The 18,122-nt window shown below is 56.3% G+C and overlaps 1 protein-coding gene across 1 annotated transcript; it reads left to right on the top strand.

Annotated features, from left to right (window-relative positions):
* The first annotated feature begins 1,199 nt into the window (after positions 1-1,199).
* On the top strand, positions 1,200-13,896 carry KDELR2 (KDEL endoplasmic reticulum protein retention receptor 2). The gene is made up of 5 exons (XM_028527607.2): positions 1,200-1,419; positions 7,969-8,069; positions 10,556-10,714; positions 11,749-12,001; positions 12,802-13,896. The coding sequence occupies exons 1-5, from the start codon at positions 1,329-1,331 to the stop codon at positions 12,834-12,836; spliced, it is 639 nt and encodes a 212-aa protein (XP_028383408.1). The 5' UTR covers positions 1,200-1,328; the 3' UTR covers positions 12,837-13,896.
* Positions 13,897-18,122: the final 4,226 nt, after the last annotated feature.

Below are 18,122 nucleotides of genomic sequence, written 5' to 3'. Positions count from 1 at the left end.
AGCTTCTGATCCCTCCAGCCACAGACTTCCACGTCACTCGGAGTGCTGCCCGATCTTTGGACCTTCTCAAAGGAAGCCAGGTGTCCGGAGTTTTACTTACTTACTTATTTTTAGAGAGAGGGGAAGGGAGAGAGAAAGAGCGAGAGAAACATCGATCCCTTCATCCCGCAGACCCCCAGCGATGGGGGGGTGGGGATGGGAGCTGGCCTGCCACCCAGGCTTGTGTCCTGACCAGAAATAGAACTGGGGACCTTTCCGTTCGAGAGATGCTGCCTATCTCACTGAGCCACACCAGCCAGGGCCAGATTTTTATTTTAAGTGCCCCGATGAAATGTGGGCAACCCATTCAGAACTTAAAACAAGGTGCTCAATTCTGAACCAAAGAAAGCATTTCTGCGAGCCAGGGGGAGCCCGCCTTGGGTTTACAACCAGCCCCCTGAAACAAAACAGTTGCGTCACTTGCTGCATTCATTTTACCAAAGGGACGCGATGCAATTTCAGCGTTAGTTAGCAGGGGAGCTGTGCTGGGGGCCAGGTGGCGGTTCTGGATGCAAGGATGCGGACGACTTGCTTCGAAGATGCCCTTTGTTTTAGGAAAACCGCCCTGAATGGGCCCTTTAGTGACCGGAAGGCAGGAACCACCCAGTTTTCCGTGGGGAGCCTGTGAAGCCACACTGGAGCCCAGTGCTGTTCCTTGGAACCAGGGGTTCAGGATTCCGTGTGGCAGCTCCATTCCGCTGGTACTTTCCTGTGACTTACCCTCTCATCCCACAGAACTGTTCACTCCTCCACCTACTTTTGCACGCTTTCCCAAAGGGAATCACCAGCACGACAGAATCTTCATCCTCCCGGACACCCCCCATACAGATCTTATCTTGAACGATGCCATCACGGATTAATTTTTGTTTGTCTCCTACATTTTTTCGTACAGTAAGCCTGTAGAGCTCTTAAGATCAGTGGGAGGGAAAAACTCGTTCACAAGGGAGTGTTGTTTTAAAAATTAAAGGAGATCGCTGGCACTCGAGGAGAAGCCGGAAACACCGCAGGGGGGAGTTGGAGCGGAGTCGGGGTCCCCCCCGAGGAAGCCCGGGGAAAAGTGCTCCTTGCTGGGCCGGCGTTCGGGCGCGCCCCCTTTAAGGGGCGGGGTCTGGGCGGGGCCTGGCGGCGGCCAGCCTTCCCAGGCTGCCCCGCGCGCGCGCCGGCAGTTTGGCCACGTCCCCGGCCACGTCGCGCCCGCTCTCGCCATCTTCGTCGCTTCCTTTCAGTGGTCGCCGCCTTCGCCGAAGCCGCCGAGCCCCGGGGCAGCCGCGCCGACCGCCGCCGCCGCCATGAACATCTTCCGGCTGACCGGGGACTTGTCCCACCTGGCGGCCATCGTCATCCTGCTGCTGAAAATCTGGAAGACGCGCTCCTGCGCCGGTGAGCGGCGGGCGGGGGCCCGGTTGCGGGACCCGGTTGTGCGGAGGACCCGCCGACCTCGGCCGCTCAGCCGCCTGCAGGCCTGCACGGCCCGACACGCCCCCCGGCGGCTGCGCGGGCGGAGGGACCCGGGGGGCCTGCGACCCGTCCGGGGGGGGGCTGTCAGGCCGGGGCGAGATGTCGTGGTCCTGGGCCCCGCTCCGCACTTGGTCCGCTCCCGAACTTGAGCCGTCGGAGAGCGGAAGGCCCAGACCCGACAGCGGGGAGCCCTGTTCTGCCTGAAAAGTTTGGGTGGCGGCACGGGATGGGGGCTCGGGCAGGCGCGCCCGCCGCCCTTGGCTTCGGTGGGCGTCTCACCGCGGGCCTGAGCGAGGGCCTGGGCCGGGGCCCGGGTGAGGGTCGGGAGGTGCGAGGACCCTGCGAATCAATGGGACGGGCGGGAGGAGGATGCGACGGACCGCTGCCAACTCTGCCTGACGTGGCAGCCAGGCCAGTGCGAGTGCGGTAGGTGGGGCGGGGATGTGGAGAGGTCACCTCGCTCCGCTCCGAACCCTGCCCATTGGAGGACTGGCCTGTAGGTTAGGGTCAGGCCTGTCCTTCGAGTTCTGAGGGCTTTACCCCCAGCTCTCAGGTCCAGCAGGATCACGCCTGCTATGGGAGATGGTGTGGGGAGGTCTCGAAAGAACTTCCTGGGGACAGTTAATGCTGTTTTGTGACACCCACTCGTTTGTCGAGCTCCGAGTGCCTCCATCTAATAACGGGTTTTCTGAAACCTGCGGCGCCTGCAGGACCCCGCGGAGGTCTCCTGTGGTCTCCGGTAATTCCTCGCTCCACGTCACCAGTGAGTTGGCGACTCCCTCCCCGGGAGTACCCATTCCCATGCCTGCAGTGCTGGGAGGCCGTGAGATGAGTCTTGCCGCTGCTTGCGTGCTTGCTGCTACATTTTATTAACCCTCAGCGTCTTTTTGGTTCTCAGGCCAGCGTTCAATCCAGTGAGCCATACCAGCCAGGGCTTCAGAATGGAAACTTTTTAAAAATGCTTCCTTAAACTTATTTTTGGTGCCATGGCCAGGGTGAAATAACTTTTGATGAGTTCGAGAACTTAGTTTTTGCGGAGGCGGTCAAGGATGGAGTCCTAAAGGACCTGGGTGGCAGAGACTCCATTTACCTGATTTCTAAAAACTCCCACGTCTAAAGTAGCACCACATCTTTGACCGCTGTCCTCAGGCCTCACCCCTCTCCCCGGAACATAGCTGAGCTCCAGGAAGTAAGCAAAAACAAAAAAGACCTTTGAGCAATCAAAATGGGTGTTACAAAGTCCAGGGTCTGAACCAGTGTGTCAGGCTTGAAGGTGATCTCTCAGTGTGTCCGTAGTTCAGAGTCGTTCAGCTGAGTGATTTCTAGTGACAGCAGAGCGGTCACAGAGGTTGCGATAGCTGACGTTTAAGTGCTTGCTGTGTACTGGGTAGTGAGCTAAGTGCCTTGTACGGCTCCTTCCACGTAGTCCTTAAAATGACCTCATGAGGAGGGTGCCACTGTTCCCATCCTGTGGACGAGGGCACCGAGTCTTCGGAGGGCGAGAACACCACGGGAGAGCCAGGGTCGGAACAGCGGCGATCGGTGACTTCCAGTTAGGGGTTCTGAAGAAATATCTGTCTGTTCTGTCCTAAGTGACTTCAGTTTAAACATCTGGTGCCAGACCAGTTGTTCAGGTCTTTTTTGTTGTACTCGGATGTTTTTCTTCCCCCCAGCTTTATCGAGATGTAACTGACATGCAACATTGCATTTGTTTTATGTGTGCAGCTGTAATGATTTGATATGTGTGTGTTTTGCAAAATAATTATCATAATAAGTTTAGTTAACATCTGTCACCACAGGCAGGTAAATTTTTTCCCTTGTGATGAGAACTTTTAAGATCTGCTGTCTTAGCGACTTTCACATGTGCAGAACCGTTAACTGCTGTCACTGCCACATCCCTGGGCCTGCCGTCCTTTATGCCTGGGAATTCGTACCTTCAGGACACCGTCACCCGTTTTGTCCCCCTCCCTGATGGGAAATGTTACTTGTAATCTTCATTTTTGCTCCATCGTTTTCAGATGCGTCTCTTCATCTTCTTGCATGTGTTTCTCGGAGCCCCGCCGCTGCCAGGTTGTGAGGTCGCAGCGCGGTGTCTCCTAAGTGTGCATCTGCACTAAGTAAGGTGTTGGGGAGAAGTTGGTGCAACCCCAGACAGAAAAGTCCTTTAAAATTTTTTTTAATTTAATTTTTGTTGAGTCTTTTTGCCCATTACCATTTAGTCCTCTTATACCCCCTCCCCCCTGCAATCACCACACTGTTGTCCATGAGTCCTTTTTCTCGTTTAGTTTGTTTGTTTTTTAGTACTGTTTTCATTTGGGAGATTGAGGAGCATTTAGGAAAATATAAAACACTCCGACCAAAGGAATTAGGAAGAGAAGTCAGTGAATTAAGCTCGTGTGTGTTTGCCCAGTCTTCCTAGGGTCAGTCTGCAGTCGCAGGGCGTCGTGAAACGGTTCTCGCTGTCAGACTTAGGGGCATTTAGCTCGTACCCCGGAGATTTCCTGGCCTTTCAAAAGTCAACATCACCAAGGTTATTTATTCAGAATTAAATGTTAAATTTGACTAGCTGGTTTGTTTTTCCATCCTAAATTACAAAAGTTGTTCAGAGACTTTTGAAAGAGCCAGAATTTGATACGAGTTTCTCAGATAACTGGAACAGGAGACACGGATATCCCGGTTGTGCTTCTCGCTCTGGAAGTGCCCATGCTGGGGTTCACGTGGGGGTCTGGCACCTGCTTTGGACACGCCCGCAGCTGCAGACCCACAGGGCTTCCGCCTTGCAGGTGAGGGGTGAGGCAGGCGGCGAGGAGGCGGGAGCTCGCGGTCCTGACAGTCTCGTTCAGAACGGCTGCCTCGCGGGCCCAGTTCGAGAGCGGGGGCCGAGGAGCTGGCCTTGGTCTAGCTCCGTCTGCGTTGGCACTGTCCTGTGCCTGTGCCTGCCATTGTCGTCACAGAGGGCGCCCGAGTGAAGTGTGAGGTTCCCACATTCCTGAACGGTCACCGCAGCTGGGTCCACAGGGCGCTCGGGCATCACTTCACCCCTGCCCCACGCGCTGCGCCGCGCAGCCTCGGGAGAACAAGGCCGGTCTGTAGGTGAAGGGTCGGGCTGCGTGGGCCCCGTGGGCCCCGTGGGCCGAGAGCCACTAGCAGTGCTGTGTCTGTTGTACTGGAACTGTGGTGGGATCCGTCCTCTCCGAGTCCCCCCCCACCTCCCCCGTGTTGCCTAGATCGTTGTGCGGGTTGTGGACTTCGTCCTGCCATGCGTGCCCAGGTCGCGCTGCGTCCCTGCACTTCTCACGACTGCCCGTCTTGTTTCTGAAGTGAATGGAAAACGCCTAGTCTCTTGTTGTCATCGAGCACTTCCGGAAGCTTTCGCGTCACATTCCCAGCCTCCCTCTTTGTAGCAGCTGTCACCTCTGGTCCCTGAGTGCCAGCCTCTCGAGCGTTCGTTGCTCCCAGACATTTAGTGACCACCCACTGTGTGCAAGGCGCTCGGGACACAATTCGGAGCAGCAGCCTGTAGGCACCCAAGTTTCTGCTCTCAAGAAAGCTGCATTTTACTTGAAATAGTAAGATATATATATTATACATATATATATATATAAAGATTTTTAAAATAAGGCATTAAACCATGTCAGCAGTCAGCCCTGTGAATGTGAGGCGGCAGGAAGGGCCTGGACAGGCTCCCTGGCGGCCCAGCGGCGGCGTGTGAGAGCCCTCCGAGCGGGGGGCCACGGCTGTGCTGCTGGGCACGCGCGCTGGCCCGAGTGTGGCCCACACCCTGCTCCTGGACGGGCGCGGCGGCGGCGGCCGCGGTGGGACGCCTCCCAGGTTAACTTACGCAGAACCCCATCCAGGTTGAAAAACAAGGAACTGAGAGAAACAGTTGGCAGTATAGCGACGTGACAAAGGGTTCATACCCACAATAAGGTAGTCCTACAAATAAAATTTTAAATAAACCTGGAAAAATGGACGGAGCTGCCAGTTCCCAGAAGAACGACAGAGCGCTGCGCGGTCGTGGGGAAGGGCGCGCTAGCAAGGGGGCTTCAGAGAGGCCTGGAGGCTCGACTCAAAACGCAGGCGGGAGGGGCACTAAAAGGCCTGTTTGCCTGTTGTTCCGTGTAGGTTAGCCCAGTTGGAATGTTTAATAAAAGAGCGTGGAATACTCGACAGTGAGTACTCTTGAGAGCTGGTAGCCTCGGCACGCTTTGGTCTCAAAACAAGAAGGAATGGATGACAGGAGCCCCCTGGCTTCCTGGCAGGCCTTCCTCCAGGAAGGAGGTTCTCGCCCTGCCCCTGTGTCTTCAGCCGGGACTCCTGCCTTCCCGCGCCGACAGGACAGCTTTCCTGTTTAATGGGAAGAGCTGCCGCTTGCTTATCAGAATCCCAGGCCGGGAAGAACAAGGTCGCACCGCGTGCTGCCCTCGGGCGCCAGCGTGGCGGTTCCCGGGTGGATTCTGCCCCACGGGACAAGCTCCGGGACACACGCCGCCTGTCCCCGCCCTCCGCCCCGTGCTCTGCTCCGGCGCTCTCCCACTGGCTCTGGCAGTGAATTAGGGCGAAGCCCGGAGCACACCGCCTGTTGCAGTCCCAGAGACACAGTGGGACTTAGAAACTCTTCGGAAGTATTGCCCCAAAATACCACAAAAGGAGAAATTACCCCGTGACATGAAAATAAAATGAATTCCATTTTCTTTTGCCCATTTGTTCATTCATTCAGCAGATATTTCCTTAGCCCTGCTTAGGCCCGGTGCTCAGCACAGATGACACCAAATGGAGTGAGGCAGGTCCCGGCCTTTGGAGGCTCTGTGTCTAGTGGGGGGTGGGGGGAGACAGCAGCTCGCTTGCCCCCTGTGTTCTCTAAGCGCTGTCCCAGCAGCCGCGGCAGCAGCTGGCATGGAGCCGTTTCCGTTGCAGAGTGAACAGCGGTAAGGGGTGGTCTCCCGAGGTGACTTCCCAGAGCAGGTGATGTGTGAGCTGGGTGGCAAGGGGGCGTGGCCACAGTGCCCTGGCAGAACCTGGTGTTCAGTGTAGGGACGCAGGAAGTGAGGACAGGGCGTCAGACCTGCCTGGCTGTCCAAGTTCCGCTGGAATAGACCCTTTGCACAACGTTTGCCCGTATGTACCCTGTGGGTTTTTTTGTTAAAACATTGGAAAGAACCAAATAGGCGATTAACTGGAAATTCTCTCGAGGCTCCAGCACACGTCACATGTGGCCCACGGGCCCCCGTCCTCCCCCCTCCGGCCCTGTCTCTTCTCCTGTTGTCTGTGTCCACTGCAGCCTCTTCGGTTCTCCCTGGGACGGGGGTCCTTGGCAGGAAAGGAAAGGCCTTCCTTTCTGGAAGCAAAAACAGCAGCGTACTTTCCGTATCTCCACCCTTAGCCCTTGTGGTCGGTCACTGCTGATGGGTCCGGGTTCGGTTTCCGCTCGGGTGTTTTTGTGAGCAGGCTTGAACTGCAGGTAGCCAGACACGGGGAGTAACGAACATCCTTAGATCCGGGTGTTTAGCTTCAACAAGCCGCAAAACTGTTCTGTAAAATATTATTACTTGAAGCGTGGTTTTGGGGGTGCAGCGACATAGCTGCTAAAAACACGCTTAAATAAGGCTGGTGGCGTGAGGCTCCCAGTGTCGACGAGGGTGGGCGGCTTCTGGCCTGCAGGGAGGCCCGGGTCCCTTAGCGCGTTCGCTCGGCCCCCGGCAGCTGGAGCCCCGAGTGCGCGGCCTCCGGCAGGAGCACCTGGCCAGAGGCAGGTGTGGGAAAGGCCCGGCGAGCACCGTGTGACCCAGACGGCCTCCGCCGAGCCGGATGCACCGCCGCTGCGGTGCTCTGGGGGTGGGTCAGTGGGTCAGTCAGTGGAGGTGGGGACAGGTTCGAGGGGAGGGGAAGAGCCTGCCGCTTTCGAAGACGGCCGTGCAGGGGCGAGGCAGGCCCTGCGGTGAGTCTTGAGAGGCGGAATTTTGAAATGTCGTCACATGTCCAAGTAAATGCTGCCGCCGCAGAAAGTCACTTTGGAGGCCATACCGGGGGCTGCTGCTCGGACCCCTCCTGAGCAGGGTCCCCATCTCAGCCGTTGGGAGTCCTGCACGGTCCTGGGGGGGGGGGTCTGTCGCCATCCGCTTTTGCTTCCTGACGGAAGGAGAGGTGCTACGGCGACGGCACCAGTAGTAGCAGAGCCCCCGCCTGAAGGGTCATCCCTGAGGAGTGGACGTTCGTTGGGACCGCACACGGCCTGGCGCGCTGGCCCTGGCAGAGCCGGGTCACTTCGCAGGGGCCGCCCCGAGCCTCCCCACCGCCGCGCCTGCGGGGACGTTCAGGGAAAGGAGAACGGGCACGCGTGTGCAGTGTCAGCCCCGTGCAGCCTTCGACCCCGGCGGGCACCCGTCCCCACCGCCGCGCCTGCGCGGTGTTGTCGGCCAGCAGGGATCCGAGCTCTTCACGCTGCCCTGACGCCGTCCCTTGTCTCCGCAGGCATTTCCGGGAAGAGCCAGCTCCTCTTCGCACTGGTCTTCACAACTCGCTACCTGGATCTCTTTACTTCGTTCATTTCGCTGTACAACACATCTATGAAGGTAGGTGCGGCTCCCAGTGGAACCCGGTTCGCGCGTAAGTCACAACCTGTGGAAACTTACCACTGAGGGTATTTTTTCCGTTTCAGAGCAATATCTTTTTAATGAAATGCTTTGCACTCACAAACGTTTAACCTTAAGCTCCTTGAGTATGACAAACTTCTAACGCTCTTGATGACCCTGTAAGAAAGGGGGGTGACTGTGAGTTTTCAAGCAGTGAGTGGGAAATCACGGACTCCCCGGTCCGGGACGAGGGGCGAAAGCCGGTCCCTCCCTCCACACCGCCTTCTGCTGCCGAGGGGCTGTGGTCAGGTCCACGTCTCCCCCAGCCGGTGCGTGTGCCGCCTTCATTCCTCTCGCCAGCTCAGACAGCGTCTGTGCCGCCATTTACTGAGCACGTGTTTTAAACCTGTGCTTTATCCTCAGCGTCGGCTCCGTGGTGCCTTTGGCGTCCGTGCATTTTTCCGAGCCCTCGTTAGAACAGACATGTAACTGTTCAAGTGCGGGGTGTCCGCATACACCTAACATCCCGTGTAGCGCTTGGTGGGACACGCCCCGCGCCTAGGGAAGCCGCAGTTTTGTCACACGGCTCCGAGGGCCCACGGGGCGGGCGCTTCCCTGGCACCGGGCAGGGCGGAAAGCACGCAGAGGTCGGTCTGCTGGGGGAGAGCAGTCGTCTCGCAGCTGGACGGACGGACGGCTGCGGTTTGGGGTGGGCGCCGGGAGGGAGACAGTGTGGCTGTGGGGCGAGCGTTTGAAGGAGTCTGGTTCTCGCCTTCGTTCACGCTGAAGCCCACCGCGTGGCATTTCAGACGGCTCCCCCACACGTAGCGCCCAGAGGCGTGTCCGTGCGCCCGGGTCAGAGCAGACAGAGCAGTGCTGGAGCCTGCTGCCTGGAATCGTTACATTCCTCGTCCCCGAGCGGCGGGAGCCTCGTCACCAGGAAGCTGGCTTAAAACGGCCTGCGTCTCCGCGTGTCCAGGCAGGTTGAAGCTGCAGGTATTAGCAGGGTGTGGGCCAGAAGCCCTCCCCGCCCCGGCAGGTGGCTGGCTCTCGGAGCATTCCTTCTGCTTGGTCCTGGTTTCCGAGCACACCCGAAAAGTCAGGGGTGTGAGTCGAGTTGTACGCGCTCAGCTTTCTACTGTCCCCGCCAAGCCCTGGTGGGGGCAGGAGGGGCTCTGTCCCCTGGGGCTGCTGAGCCTCGTGGACGTGGTCCGGGCAGGCCACGGGCTGGCTACCATGCACCTTGGCCACCTTGGGGGACTCTGTGTGCGTTGGTTTTGTATGCTATTTTATTCATGTGCGTGTGTGCGTGTATTTATGTGTGGCGAGAACTCTGACAGTATCAGATACCACTCTTGATTTTTTTGGTAGTTTTTTGGTGTGTGGATGGGTATGACCAACAATTTTTGTACCTTTTGACTATTGGCAGATATAATTCATGAGGTGCCAGGGACAGTGTGGTGTCTGTGTTTGCGTTGAAATGTGTGAGGGCTCGATGACCGCTCCGTTGTCCTCGGCCATTCGCCCAAACGCTGCCCAGCTGGGTGTTGCGAGATGCTTTTCCTAGAAAGTCGGCTGGGCGTCCCAGTTGTCTGGGTTCCCGGGCCAACCTGCTCCTGGGTCCCTGGGCCTCAGGCTCTGCAGTCTGAGAACCCACGCAGCTTCCGAAGGTCAGGCTCGGCCTCGGGGTCGGACGAACCAGCGGCGCTGGCCTCTCGAGTGGGCAAGGTCACGTCAGGTCACGGCAGCCCCGGGCAGCTCTGCTGTGCGGCTGAAGTCGCTCCTGTTGTTGCTCTGGCCGCATTTTACACTCACTTCCTTTCCACTTACTCTCGGGTTTGCTCTTGTTAAATTACCGGACAGGGTTTCACAGCAGCTACCTGAGCATTCAGTGTTAAAGCAGCATAATTTAAGCCAAGGCCATCACTGCACAGTTTAATGGGAGTTGCGCTATTTTATCTCAGAGGGCCTTGAGAAGCACCGCGGTGCTGGAAGGGAGGACCTTGGTTTTGGACTGCATCGAGCTTCGCATTCTTTTTTCCCCTTACACTGCATTCTAATAATTTAAAGTGAAATTAAAAATACTTTCTTTGGCAGTTTCTTATGAATTTAAACTTACATTCAAGATACGACCTGGGACTCGACTCCTAGGTGTTCACCAAGAGAAATGAAAAGCCACACGACAGCCCGCACACAGTGCTTGTAGCAACATCGGTCACCTGGGAACGGCCGGTGCCACCGGGTGCTGCTCCTGCTGCTGCCCCTGCCCCGCACCACAGGGGCCGCTCGTTTTGCTCATGCACCAGCCACGGGGTGGGGGTAGGGTCTCGGGTGCAGGCGGCTGACTGAAGGAAGCTGGTCTGACAGTCCACGGGCTGTGTGGTTCCGTTTACTCGGCGTACGTACGTGGACGCTGCGGAACGCCAGGGGAGGTGGGAGCACTGTGAGGAGGCGTTGACGGCCTGGCGGTGGTCTCTTGCTCACAGCTCATCTACATCGCCTGCTCCTACGCCACGGTGTACCTGATCTACATGAAGTTCAAGGCGACGTACGACGGCAACCACGACACCTTCCGGGTGGAGTTCCTGGTGGTCCCTGTGGGGGGCCTCTCGTTCCTCGTCAACCACGACTTCTCTCCTCTCGAGGTCCGTAAAGCAGCTTTTCGGTGGGCACGTCCGGTTCCCTGGGGAGCTGGCCTGTTCGCAGGTAGCTCGGGGTTGCTCTGCTCCGGGTGTCTGTTTTGGTTCCAGCTGGCAAGCCTCTGGTGCGGCGCAGACTGTTTGGTGTATCGGGGGCAGGAGTCACGGCCCCCGGTGTCTGGGTGTCTGCCCACAGGCTGTCGCCCGACTCTCTGCAGTGCGAACCTGGCTTCCGTGGCCCCAGTCGCACCCCAGCCTGTCTGAGGGTTTGATGAGCGTGATCCCCAGCTCTGTCTCCCCTTGACGGGCAGGTGTCACACGTTGATGCCGTGCCTGTGACCCCCGGAGCAGCGCTGCTGCCACGCCAATCCTCCGTGCCAGGCCTTCCCTCCGCACCCTGGGCTCAGTGCCCGCGCTGCTGTCGGTCCTCTGGGGGCGCTCTGAGTGCCTGGGCCTATACAGCGCTCCAGGGGCCACCTGTGAGCCCTTTTGTCCTCAGCGTGAATAGAGCACCTCGTTGGGCAGAGTTTGCATAATTACAACTCTGACTTCTTACCCCTTTACTTTAACCACATCAAAAAAGCCTAAAGAGTAGGAAGAATGGACCATTTGGATAGCCTGGACAGGAGAGCGGCTGCTGAGGGAAGTTAGCAGTGAGGGAGCGGGGGGAGCCTGGAGGTCAGAGCGGTCGCCCTGGCGGAAAGCAGCGTTGACTTGGGTCCCTGGGTCCAGGCCGGGACACGCTTCCCCAGGGGGAACGTCACACACGCAGATCCCAGAGGTCTGTGCGGGGAAGGAGGCGGTGTTGGAGGGACACGGTAATGAACTTTCAAAGAGGCGGAGGTGCCCAGGTGACCCCGCCTGGCACCGGGAACGTGTGTCTCTGAAACGCAGCTGAGGTGTCTGTGCCTCGTGAGGGCGCTCAGCTCCTCCGTCCCGGGCTCAGGTGCCCCGCCCCTGCTCTTGGCGCCGCCCCGCGGCTGAGACCCGCGTGGGCCCGCGTGGGCCCGGCTGCTGACCGGAGCCCGTGCCCCCCGCAGATTCTGTGGACCTTCTCCATCTACCTGGAGTCGGTGGCCATCCTGCCGCAGCTCTTCATGATCAGCAAGACCGGGGAGGCGGAGACCATCACCACGCACTACCTGTTCTTCCTGGGCCTCTACCGCGCGCTCTATCTCGTCAACTGGATCTGGCGCTTCTACTTCGAGGGCTTCTTCGACCTCATCGCCGTGGTGGCCGGCGTGGTGCAGACCATCCTGTACTGCGACTTCTTCTACTTGTACATCACGAAAGGTAGGTGGCCACCCGGCCGGCCCTGTTCCCGAGGCCCGCGCGCTCCCGCGCTGGCTCCCGCTCTGTGGGGCGGGACCGGCTGCAGGAAACCATCTCAGCGACCGCCCGGTTCGGTTCTGGGTCAGGTTCTTCGTCTTCTCTTTGGCTGTGGCGGTACTGTTTTTGCAGTGGCGTATCTTCATTGTAAAAAGTCCACTTAGAACTAATAGTTCTACAAACAGTCACCTGAAGCCCTGCCCCTCAGAGACCATTGTTCCTATTTCTGTAAATGTGGCTCCAGGCCTCTCCCCATGCACGTAAGGGGATACACGATTGACTGCTCCCCCACGGACAGTCTTTCCCGTCCGTCACTGGGAACCTCCGCGGTTGTCAGCAGCCGTAGTGTTTCGTTGCTGTTCCGTTACGCGTACCCCCGCAGTGCGCCCGCCCCGCCCGTGCACATTCGGGCCGCGGCCTGCCGCACAGGAGACCCGGCGCTCCCGTCGGCATCCCTGTGTGTGCGCGTCGTCACGTCGGCGTGAGTGTGGAATGCATGAACTCACCAGAGCCCCGGGGCCAGCGGTGGGCCCGGCTCGGGAGGAGCGCGTGTTTGAAAGCTGCTACAACTTAGTGATAATTTCGGTCACGTTTGTGTTTCCGTTGACACCCGAATCCAGTGGCTATTGGTTGCCAGAAGCTTATGTCCTTGCCCCTTACCCACCTGGTGGTGTGCTGAGTGTGGTGGGCCTCGGGGGTGGGGGGAAGGAGACCGGAGCCCGTCTGTGCCGTGACCTCTCGCTCTCCCTTCTCTCCGGCCCCAGTCCTCAAGGGGAAGAAGCTCAGCCTGCCAGCGTAAGTGCCAAAGCCCATCCCCAGCATCTGTCCTCCGGGGTGCTCGGCCAGACCTCCGACCGCAGCGAAGGCACGAGATGCGCGACACGGGAAACCGGAACTCGGCTCTTGCGTTGCAGCCGGGCGCCCGCGGCTGGTGAGAGCCCAGAGGAGAAGACCCAGAGGTTTCTGTTTGACGCATCTTGCCTTATCTTTTTTTATTACTATGTACAAAGATTTTTTTACACAAAGAAACTTAATGCTGTATTAATAAATTCAGTGTGTAGCTTCAATTGGGGTAGTTCCAAAAGTGATGATTTTGTGAGAAATTGTGCAAACTTTTTTTTTAAATTCCTTGAAATTGTTGAAATGTCTGTGATGAAATTGTATTCCTTGACAGTTGGTAGATTATATATTCACCCGTCTACCGAACTTGCATTCCACTATATTTATTTTTAGCCAAAAGATGAGTCACGCTTGTTTGAAATCTGAAACACTATGGGCAGCCTGGTGTGTCTGTCCACATTTCTCCCCTCGGACGTGGACAGCCTCCCTCGGACTCACAACACTACATTTGAGGCTGGTAGAGGTGACGTGCAAGTACTTCGGTTTTCGTTACCAAACATTTTAAGGTTCTGAGTGCAGACAGAGTCTCGTTTAAGAGTCACCAAAGGTGCCTGCCTGCCGCCCTGCTAAAAAGCACCCCCTGAGACCCCCCAAGGGTGTCGAAGGGCTCAGTGGGTGGGCGGGGCTCTGGCTGCCTGCCGTGCGGTGTGGGAGGCGAGGGACACTGGTGGTGATTCTGGACCCGGGACTCGGCCCCCTGAGCACTGGGACGCAGCGCTCCCCCGTCGCTCTGGTCTGCGGTTCTGGAAGACGACACAGCCGTGCCCGGCTCAGGTTCAAACAGGTTTTCAAATTACTCTTGGGACAGAACTGATTTGCATATTTTTAAATTGGCAGAACCAATCACCATTCCTCATATTCTTTCTTTTTTTTTTTTGGTTTTTTGTTTTGTTTTTACTGAGCTCTTGCATGATTTATCTTGTGTTACCACCTTAATAAACGTTTTATTAAACATAAAATAAATTGTCTCTTTTTCATGAATCAGGCTTTTGGAGCATCCTGTGGCAGGATGATTTTTTTGTTTGTTTTTCATTTGGCAGCCAGAGCTCTATACAGGGCTGAAAACAACTGCCTGTGTTTTATGGGAAAATTGGAATTTTTCCCTCTGATTTTGCCATTAGATTGATTTGCCACGTTTTTTGATTTATGCAAAAGCGTGTGAACACACCCTAACAGTCAAGGTGTTGGACACTAACGGGGCTCACTACGAGCAGGGTACAGCGGGCTCACCTGCCGCACTGAAGGAGGGAGCTGGCTGCGTCTTACTTTTACCCAGTGTGTCTCTCACGGCTCTCCCCGTTGGCTGTGCGGCTGCGTGGTTTAACCTCCTGTCTCTCCCTCTCTCCTTCTGCCTCCGCCCACCCCTCGCGGCTTTGCTTTTGTGGATCCGTATCTCTTGCCAGCGTCCTTGCCTTGGTTTAGCTCCTGTTTCCATCCTCCCCAGAAGATTCCAGGAGCCTCAAGGAGGGGAGGAACACCCCCATAAGTGGAGCAGACTGCTTGCCGCCCAGACTGGGGACCGGACTGGGTGGGGGACCCCACAAGTTTCTGTGCACGTAACCCAGACAGCAGTGGGGCCGGTTCACGGGGCAGCACGGCGCACAGAGCTCAGGTCCGGGAGCTCAGCACACCGCCCGGTTTCTGAAATACCTGCCTTCTTTGGTCGTTCTGCCCAAGTAAAAAGAGAATTGGCTGCGATGTGACCACCACCCTGTGCCAACCGGGATGGCGTCCCAATAGGCTGCCTGAGCCGAGGCGTGGGACCGCGGCGTCCTCTCGCACACCGGAAACGGGCCTGCCACGGAGGCCTGGCCCGACGCCCCTAATGCAGCCCCGTTTCAGAGTAACTCCCCGAGTAAAGTTGTCAGGTAACTAAGATTTTCTGTTGAGCTGTTTTATTTATGTGGATTTTTTTTAAATGTAAGCGCGGAGAGAGAGAAAGCATAGTTAGTGCATTGCTCACCGCGCGATCGCTGAGAAGCTGCTGGCTGCCCACGAAGTCCGGTCCGTCCCCTGCCCAGCTCCGTCACGTCCAGAATGGTATTTCCTGCCTTTTTGCAGCCTGGTCAGAAGAGGAGAAAGTAGAGAAATGGCTGGGGGTGGGCATGGGGGGCATTCATGGAGTGCAGGTAGAAGGTCTTGCAAGAAGATCCCGCCGCTCCAACCACTCCACTAGGAGGAGCCAGTGCCCGGGAAGGTCAAGCAGTGGTTTTGTTTCCATCGGAAGTGATTTGTGGGGACCCTGAGTGAGAAAAGCACGAGCTTGGGGGTCGGCCTTGTGTTAAGAGTCTTGGCTCCCCACGCTCCAGTTCTGTGACCCTGGACCTCGCGTGTGTCCCGTCCCCCCTCACCTCAGATGGCGGGGTTTCTGTGAGGTGGCCGTGAGCCCGTGTGGGCAAAGCTCAGGATGCAGCTTCGTGCCCACGATGTGCCCAGCACCAACGGGGCCTCCATTTCTCCTCCTTTTGTGCTCAACTTGGGACAGCTGCCTCAGAAGCTGGGGGGACCAGCCGTGGCCCACTTGATGGCCCTGGGCAGCTGTGTCGTTGTTGGGGGACCAATGCATCTATAGAAATACACTGGGTGCCTTCCCGGCCACCCATCCCAGGGAGGTCAGAGGAGGGCAGGTTGCACTGGGACTCCAGGTGGGGTTTTTCCGTGTGCCTCGCCCTCTAGTGGCTGAGTGTGGAGTTCCCAAGGAACCTGTGCTCTCTCTGCTCAGCTGAGTACTTGGTGCCCCAGCCCCACCCTTCTGGGGTAGCCTTTGCAGCGAAGGTGCTGTCCGTGTTTGTCCTGCAGTTTTGAAGCAATCCCCTCATATCCCTTCAGTTTGAAAGCAACCTGAGGCACAATATAACACTATTCCTTTTCAGCAATGACCAGGGTACTTTCTTCTCACACCCGAATACCCCAGGTCTCTACTCCCAGCTGCGTTCCCCTCCGGCATGTCAAAGGGGAGGTCTCTAGGCAAACACAACGCTCACTACATTACTGAAACAATGGACACACAGACCCTACCGGTATTTACTTACTACTTACACGGTTTCTAAGACAATTAATGGTTCTGTAACAGGGAAGCGGGCGTGCCCTGAAACCAAAAAAGTGACTTGTTAAAGTTCTGAAAACTGAAGATCTCAGGACTGTTAAGAATGCTCAGAAAAGCCAGGACCCAGCGCCGGGCTAAAACTGCCCACCGCCAATGACCTGCACAGTTGCGGGACCCTTAAATGCAAGGGTGCTCGTTTTACTTGGGGCACAGAAGTTTACTCAAAGAAAATCAAGTCCTCAGGGGAGAAAAAGAGGAGCAGATGAATCAGTTGGGAAGATGAAAGGGTAAAGATCAGTGCCAGAAAGGTCTCTGAAGAATACTTACTATTGTTTGCAAATAAATGGGGAAATTAACCCAAAGCAACCGCAGAGAAGGACACCTACGATGTTTGCCCCGCAAAACACAAGACGGAGCGGACAGGGCAGAATGCTACCCGTTGTTAAATCTGGACAGCGGGCCCTTCGGTGTCCCATACCTCTGTCTGAAAATGTTCATCACTGAAAAAATAGTCATGACGGGTCACTGGCCTTTTCAAGAGCTGTGCTTGGACTTGGGTTTTCATCTCAGGGAAAAAACACGAAACACTTTTAAAATAGATCTTTTTTATACATCTCTTTTCAAATAGCCATTTTAATAGAAAATTGGAAACCAATGTTTAGGGGAATGATAAGCTCTGTATGAGATTCCCGTATGATGAGATGTTTTAAAATGGGCTTAATTCAACGAATGGATTGATACTACAGGGAAAGGACAGGACACACATTTTGTGGATTAGACCTACACAAAAATGCATCATTATTTAAATGTGCATACTACCTCTGAAACTCAGTTTTGTGGGTGGTCACTGTTTATGGTATTTCCACGATACCTGCCTTTACCAACAGAAGTTTGTGTTGAAAAGTTATCTGATTGCAAAGCCTTACAAACCCTGTTTTCAAAAGGGCACAATTACGTTTAAGAATGTGTGTGATCACAGGCCTACTCTAACTGCTGAATCACCCCCTCACCTTAACTTCTACTTTCTCTCCAAACCTCATTTTAATATCTTCTTCGGGGATATCCTTCCTCCCTGACCGCTCATCACCTAATCAGGTGCCCAGTAAATATTAACTTCATGCATCGGTGAATGGCTCTCCTCTGTAAAAATCTCATAACTTCCTTTTATTTACAATTCCTTGTATCATTTTAACAACTATCAATACAATTTCAATATTATTATTTTTAACCCTGAAATTCTGTCCTTTAGAAGACCCCTGAAAGAACTTCAGACTTGGGAAATCTTGACATGTAGTGGGTTTGTTTGTTTATTCATTCGTCAGCCATTGAGCGTACTGCATCACGTGCACAGCGGTGCACAAGGTGGACAGGGTGCCTAGCTCACACCGCTCCCACACGGGAAGGTGGGAGCATAGAGGGAATTCACGCGGTAAATGCCAGGGAGAGGTTGAGGGCTATGAAGAAAACTGAGAGGCAGTGACAGATGAGCGTTGAGCTGAGGCCTGAATGAAGTGAAACTCGGAGACACAGGTGGGTGGAGCATCCCTGGCGGAGGAAACAGAAAATGTAAACAGCCCCAGGGCGAGAATGAGTTTCAGCGAGAAACAAACGTAGGCAGGCAGTAGGGTGATGGAGAGTAGCAACCCCAGCGCGGGGAGGCAGATAAACACTCCTTTACGGACTCGTGATGCGTGACTACCAGGGAAAGGCCTTGGCGAGGGGGTTGGAGTCTAGTATTTTGTACACGAAGTGCAGCCTTGCAAGGTCCAGGCGGAGGATGGGCTTGGGCTGACGGTGCCACGAGGTCCCCCGGGCTGCTGGATGGGGAAGGCATCGCAGCTGGGAGCCAGGCAGAGGGAAGCGGAGCAGCGGGGAAACTCGGTGGGGCACGGGATGACGGGGGCTCGGGCCAGGCAGGAGAGGGGAGGTGCTGAGACGTGGTTCGGACCTAAGGCACCGAACGAGGTGCTGCGGGGAGGGAGGAGGGCGGGACAGGTCATTCCCCAGCCCCAAGCTGCCGGGTGGTTTCCGGCCCCGAACTCGAGAAAGGCCCCCTGGTCCTTCCCCCGGACCGTGGGATGCACAGAGGACGCGACTTCGCACAGGCCCGGCGCCCCGCAGAGCGGGGATGAGCCGCAT

Source organism: Phyllostomus discolor, chromosome 13 (assembly GCF_004126475.2).
Source record: "Phyllostomus discolor isolate MPI-MPIP mPhyDis1 chromosome 13, mPhyDis1.pri.v3, whole genome shotgun sequence".
Taxonomy (NCBI): Eukaryota; Metazoa; Chordata; class Mammalia; order Chiroptera; family Phyllostomidae; genus Phyllostomus; species Phyllostomus discolor.
Note: the sequence above shows the minus strand (reverse complement) of the source record. Positions and strands in the feature narration are given on the sequence as shown.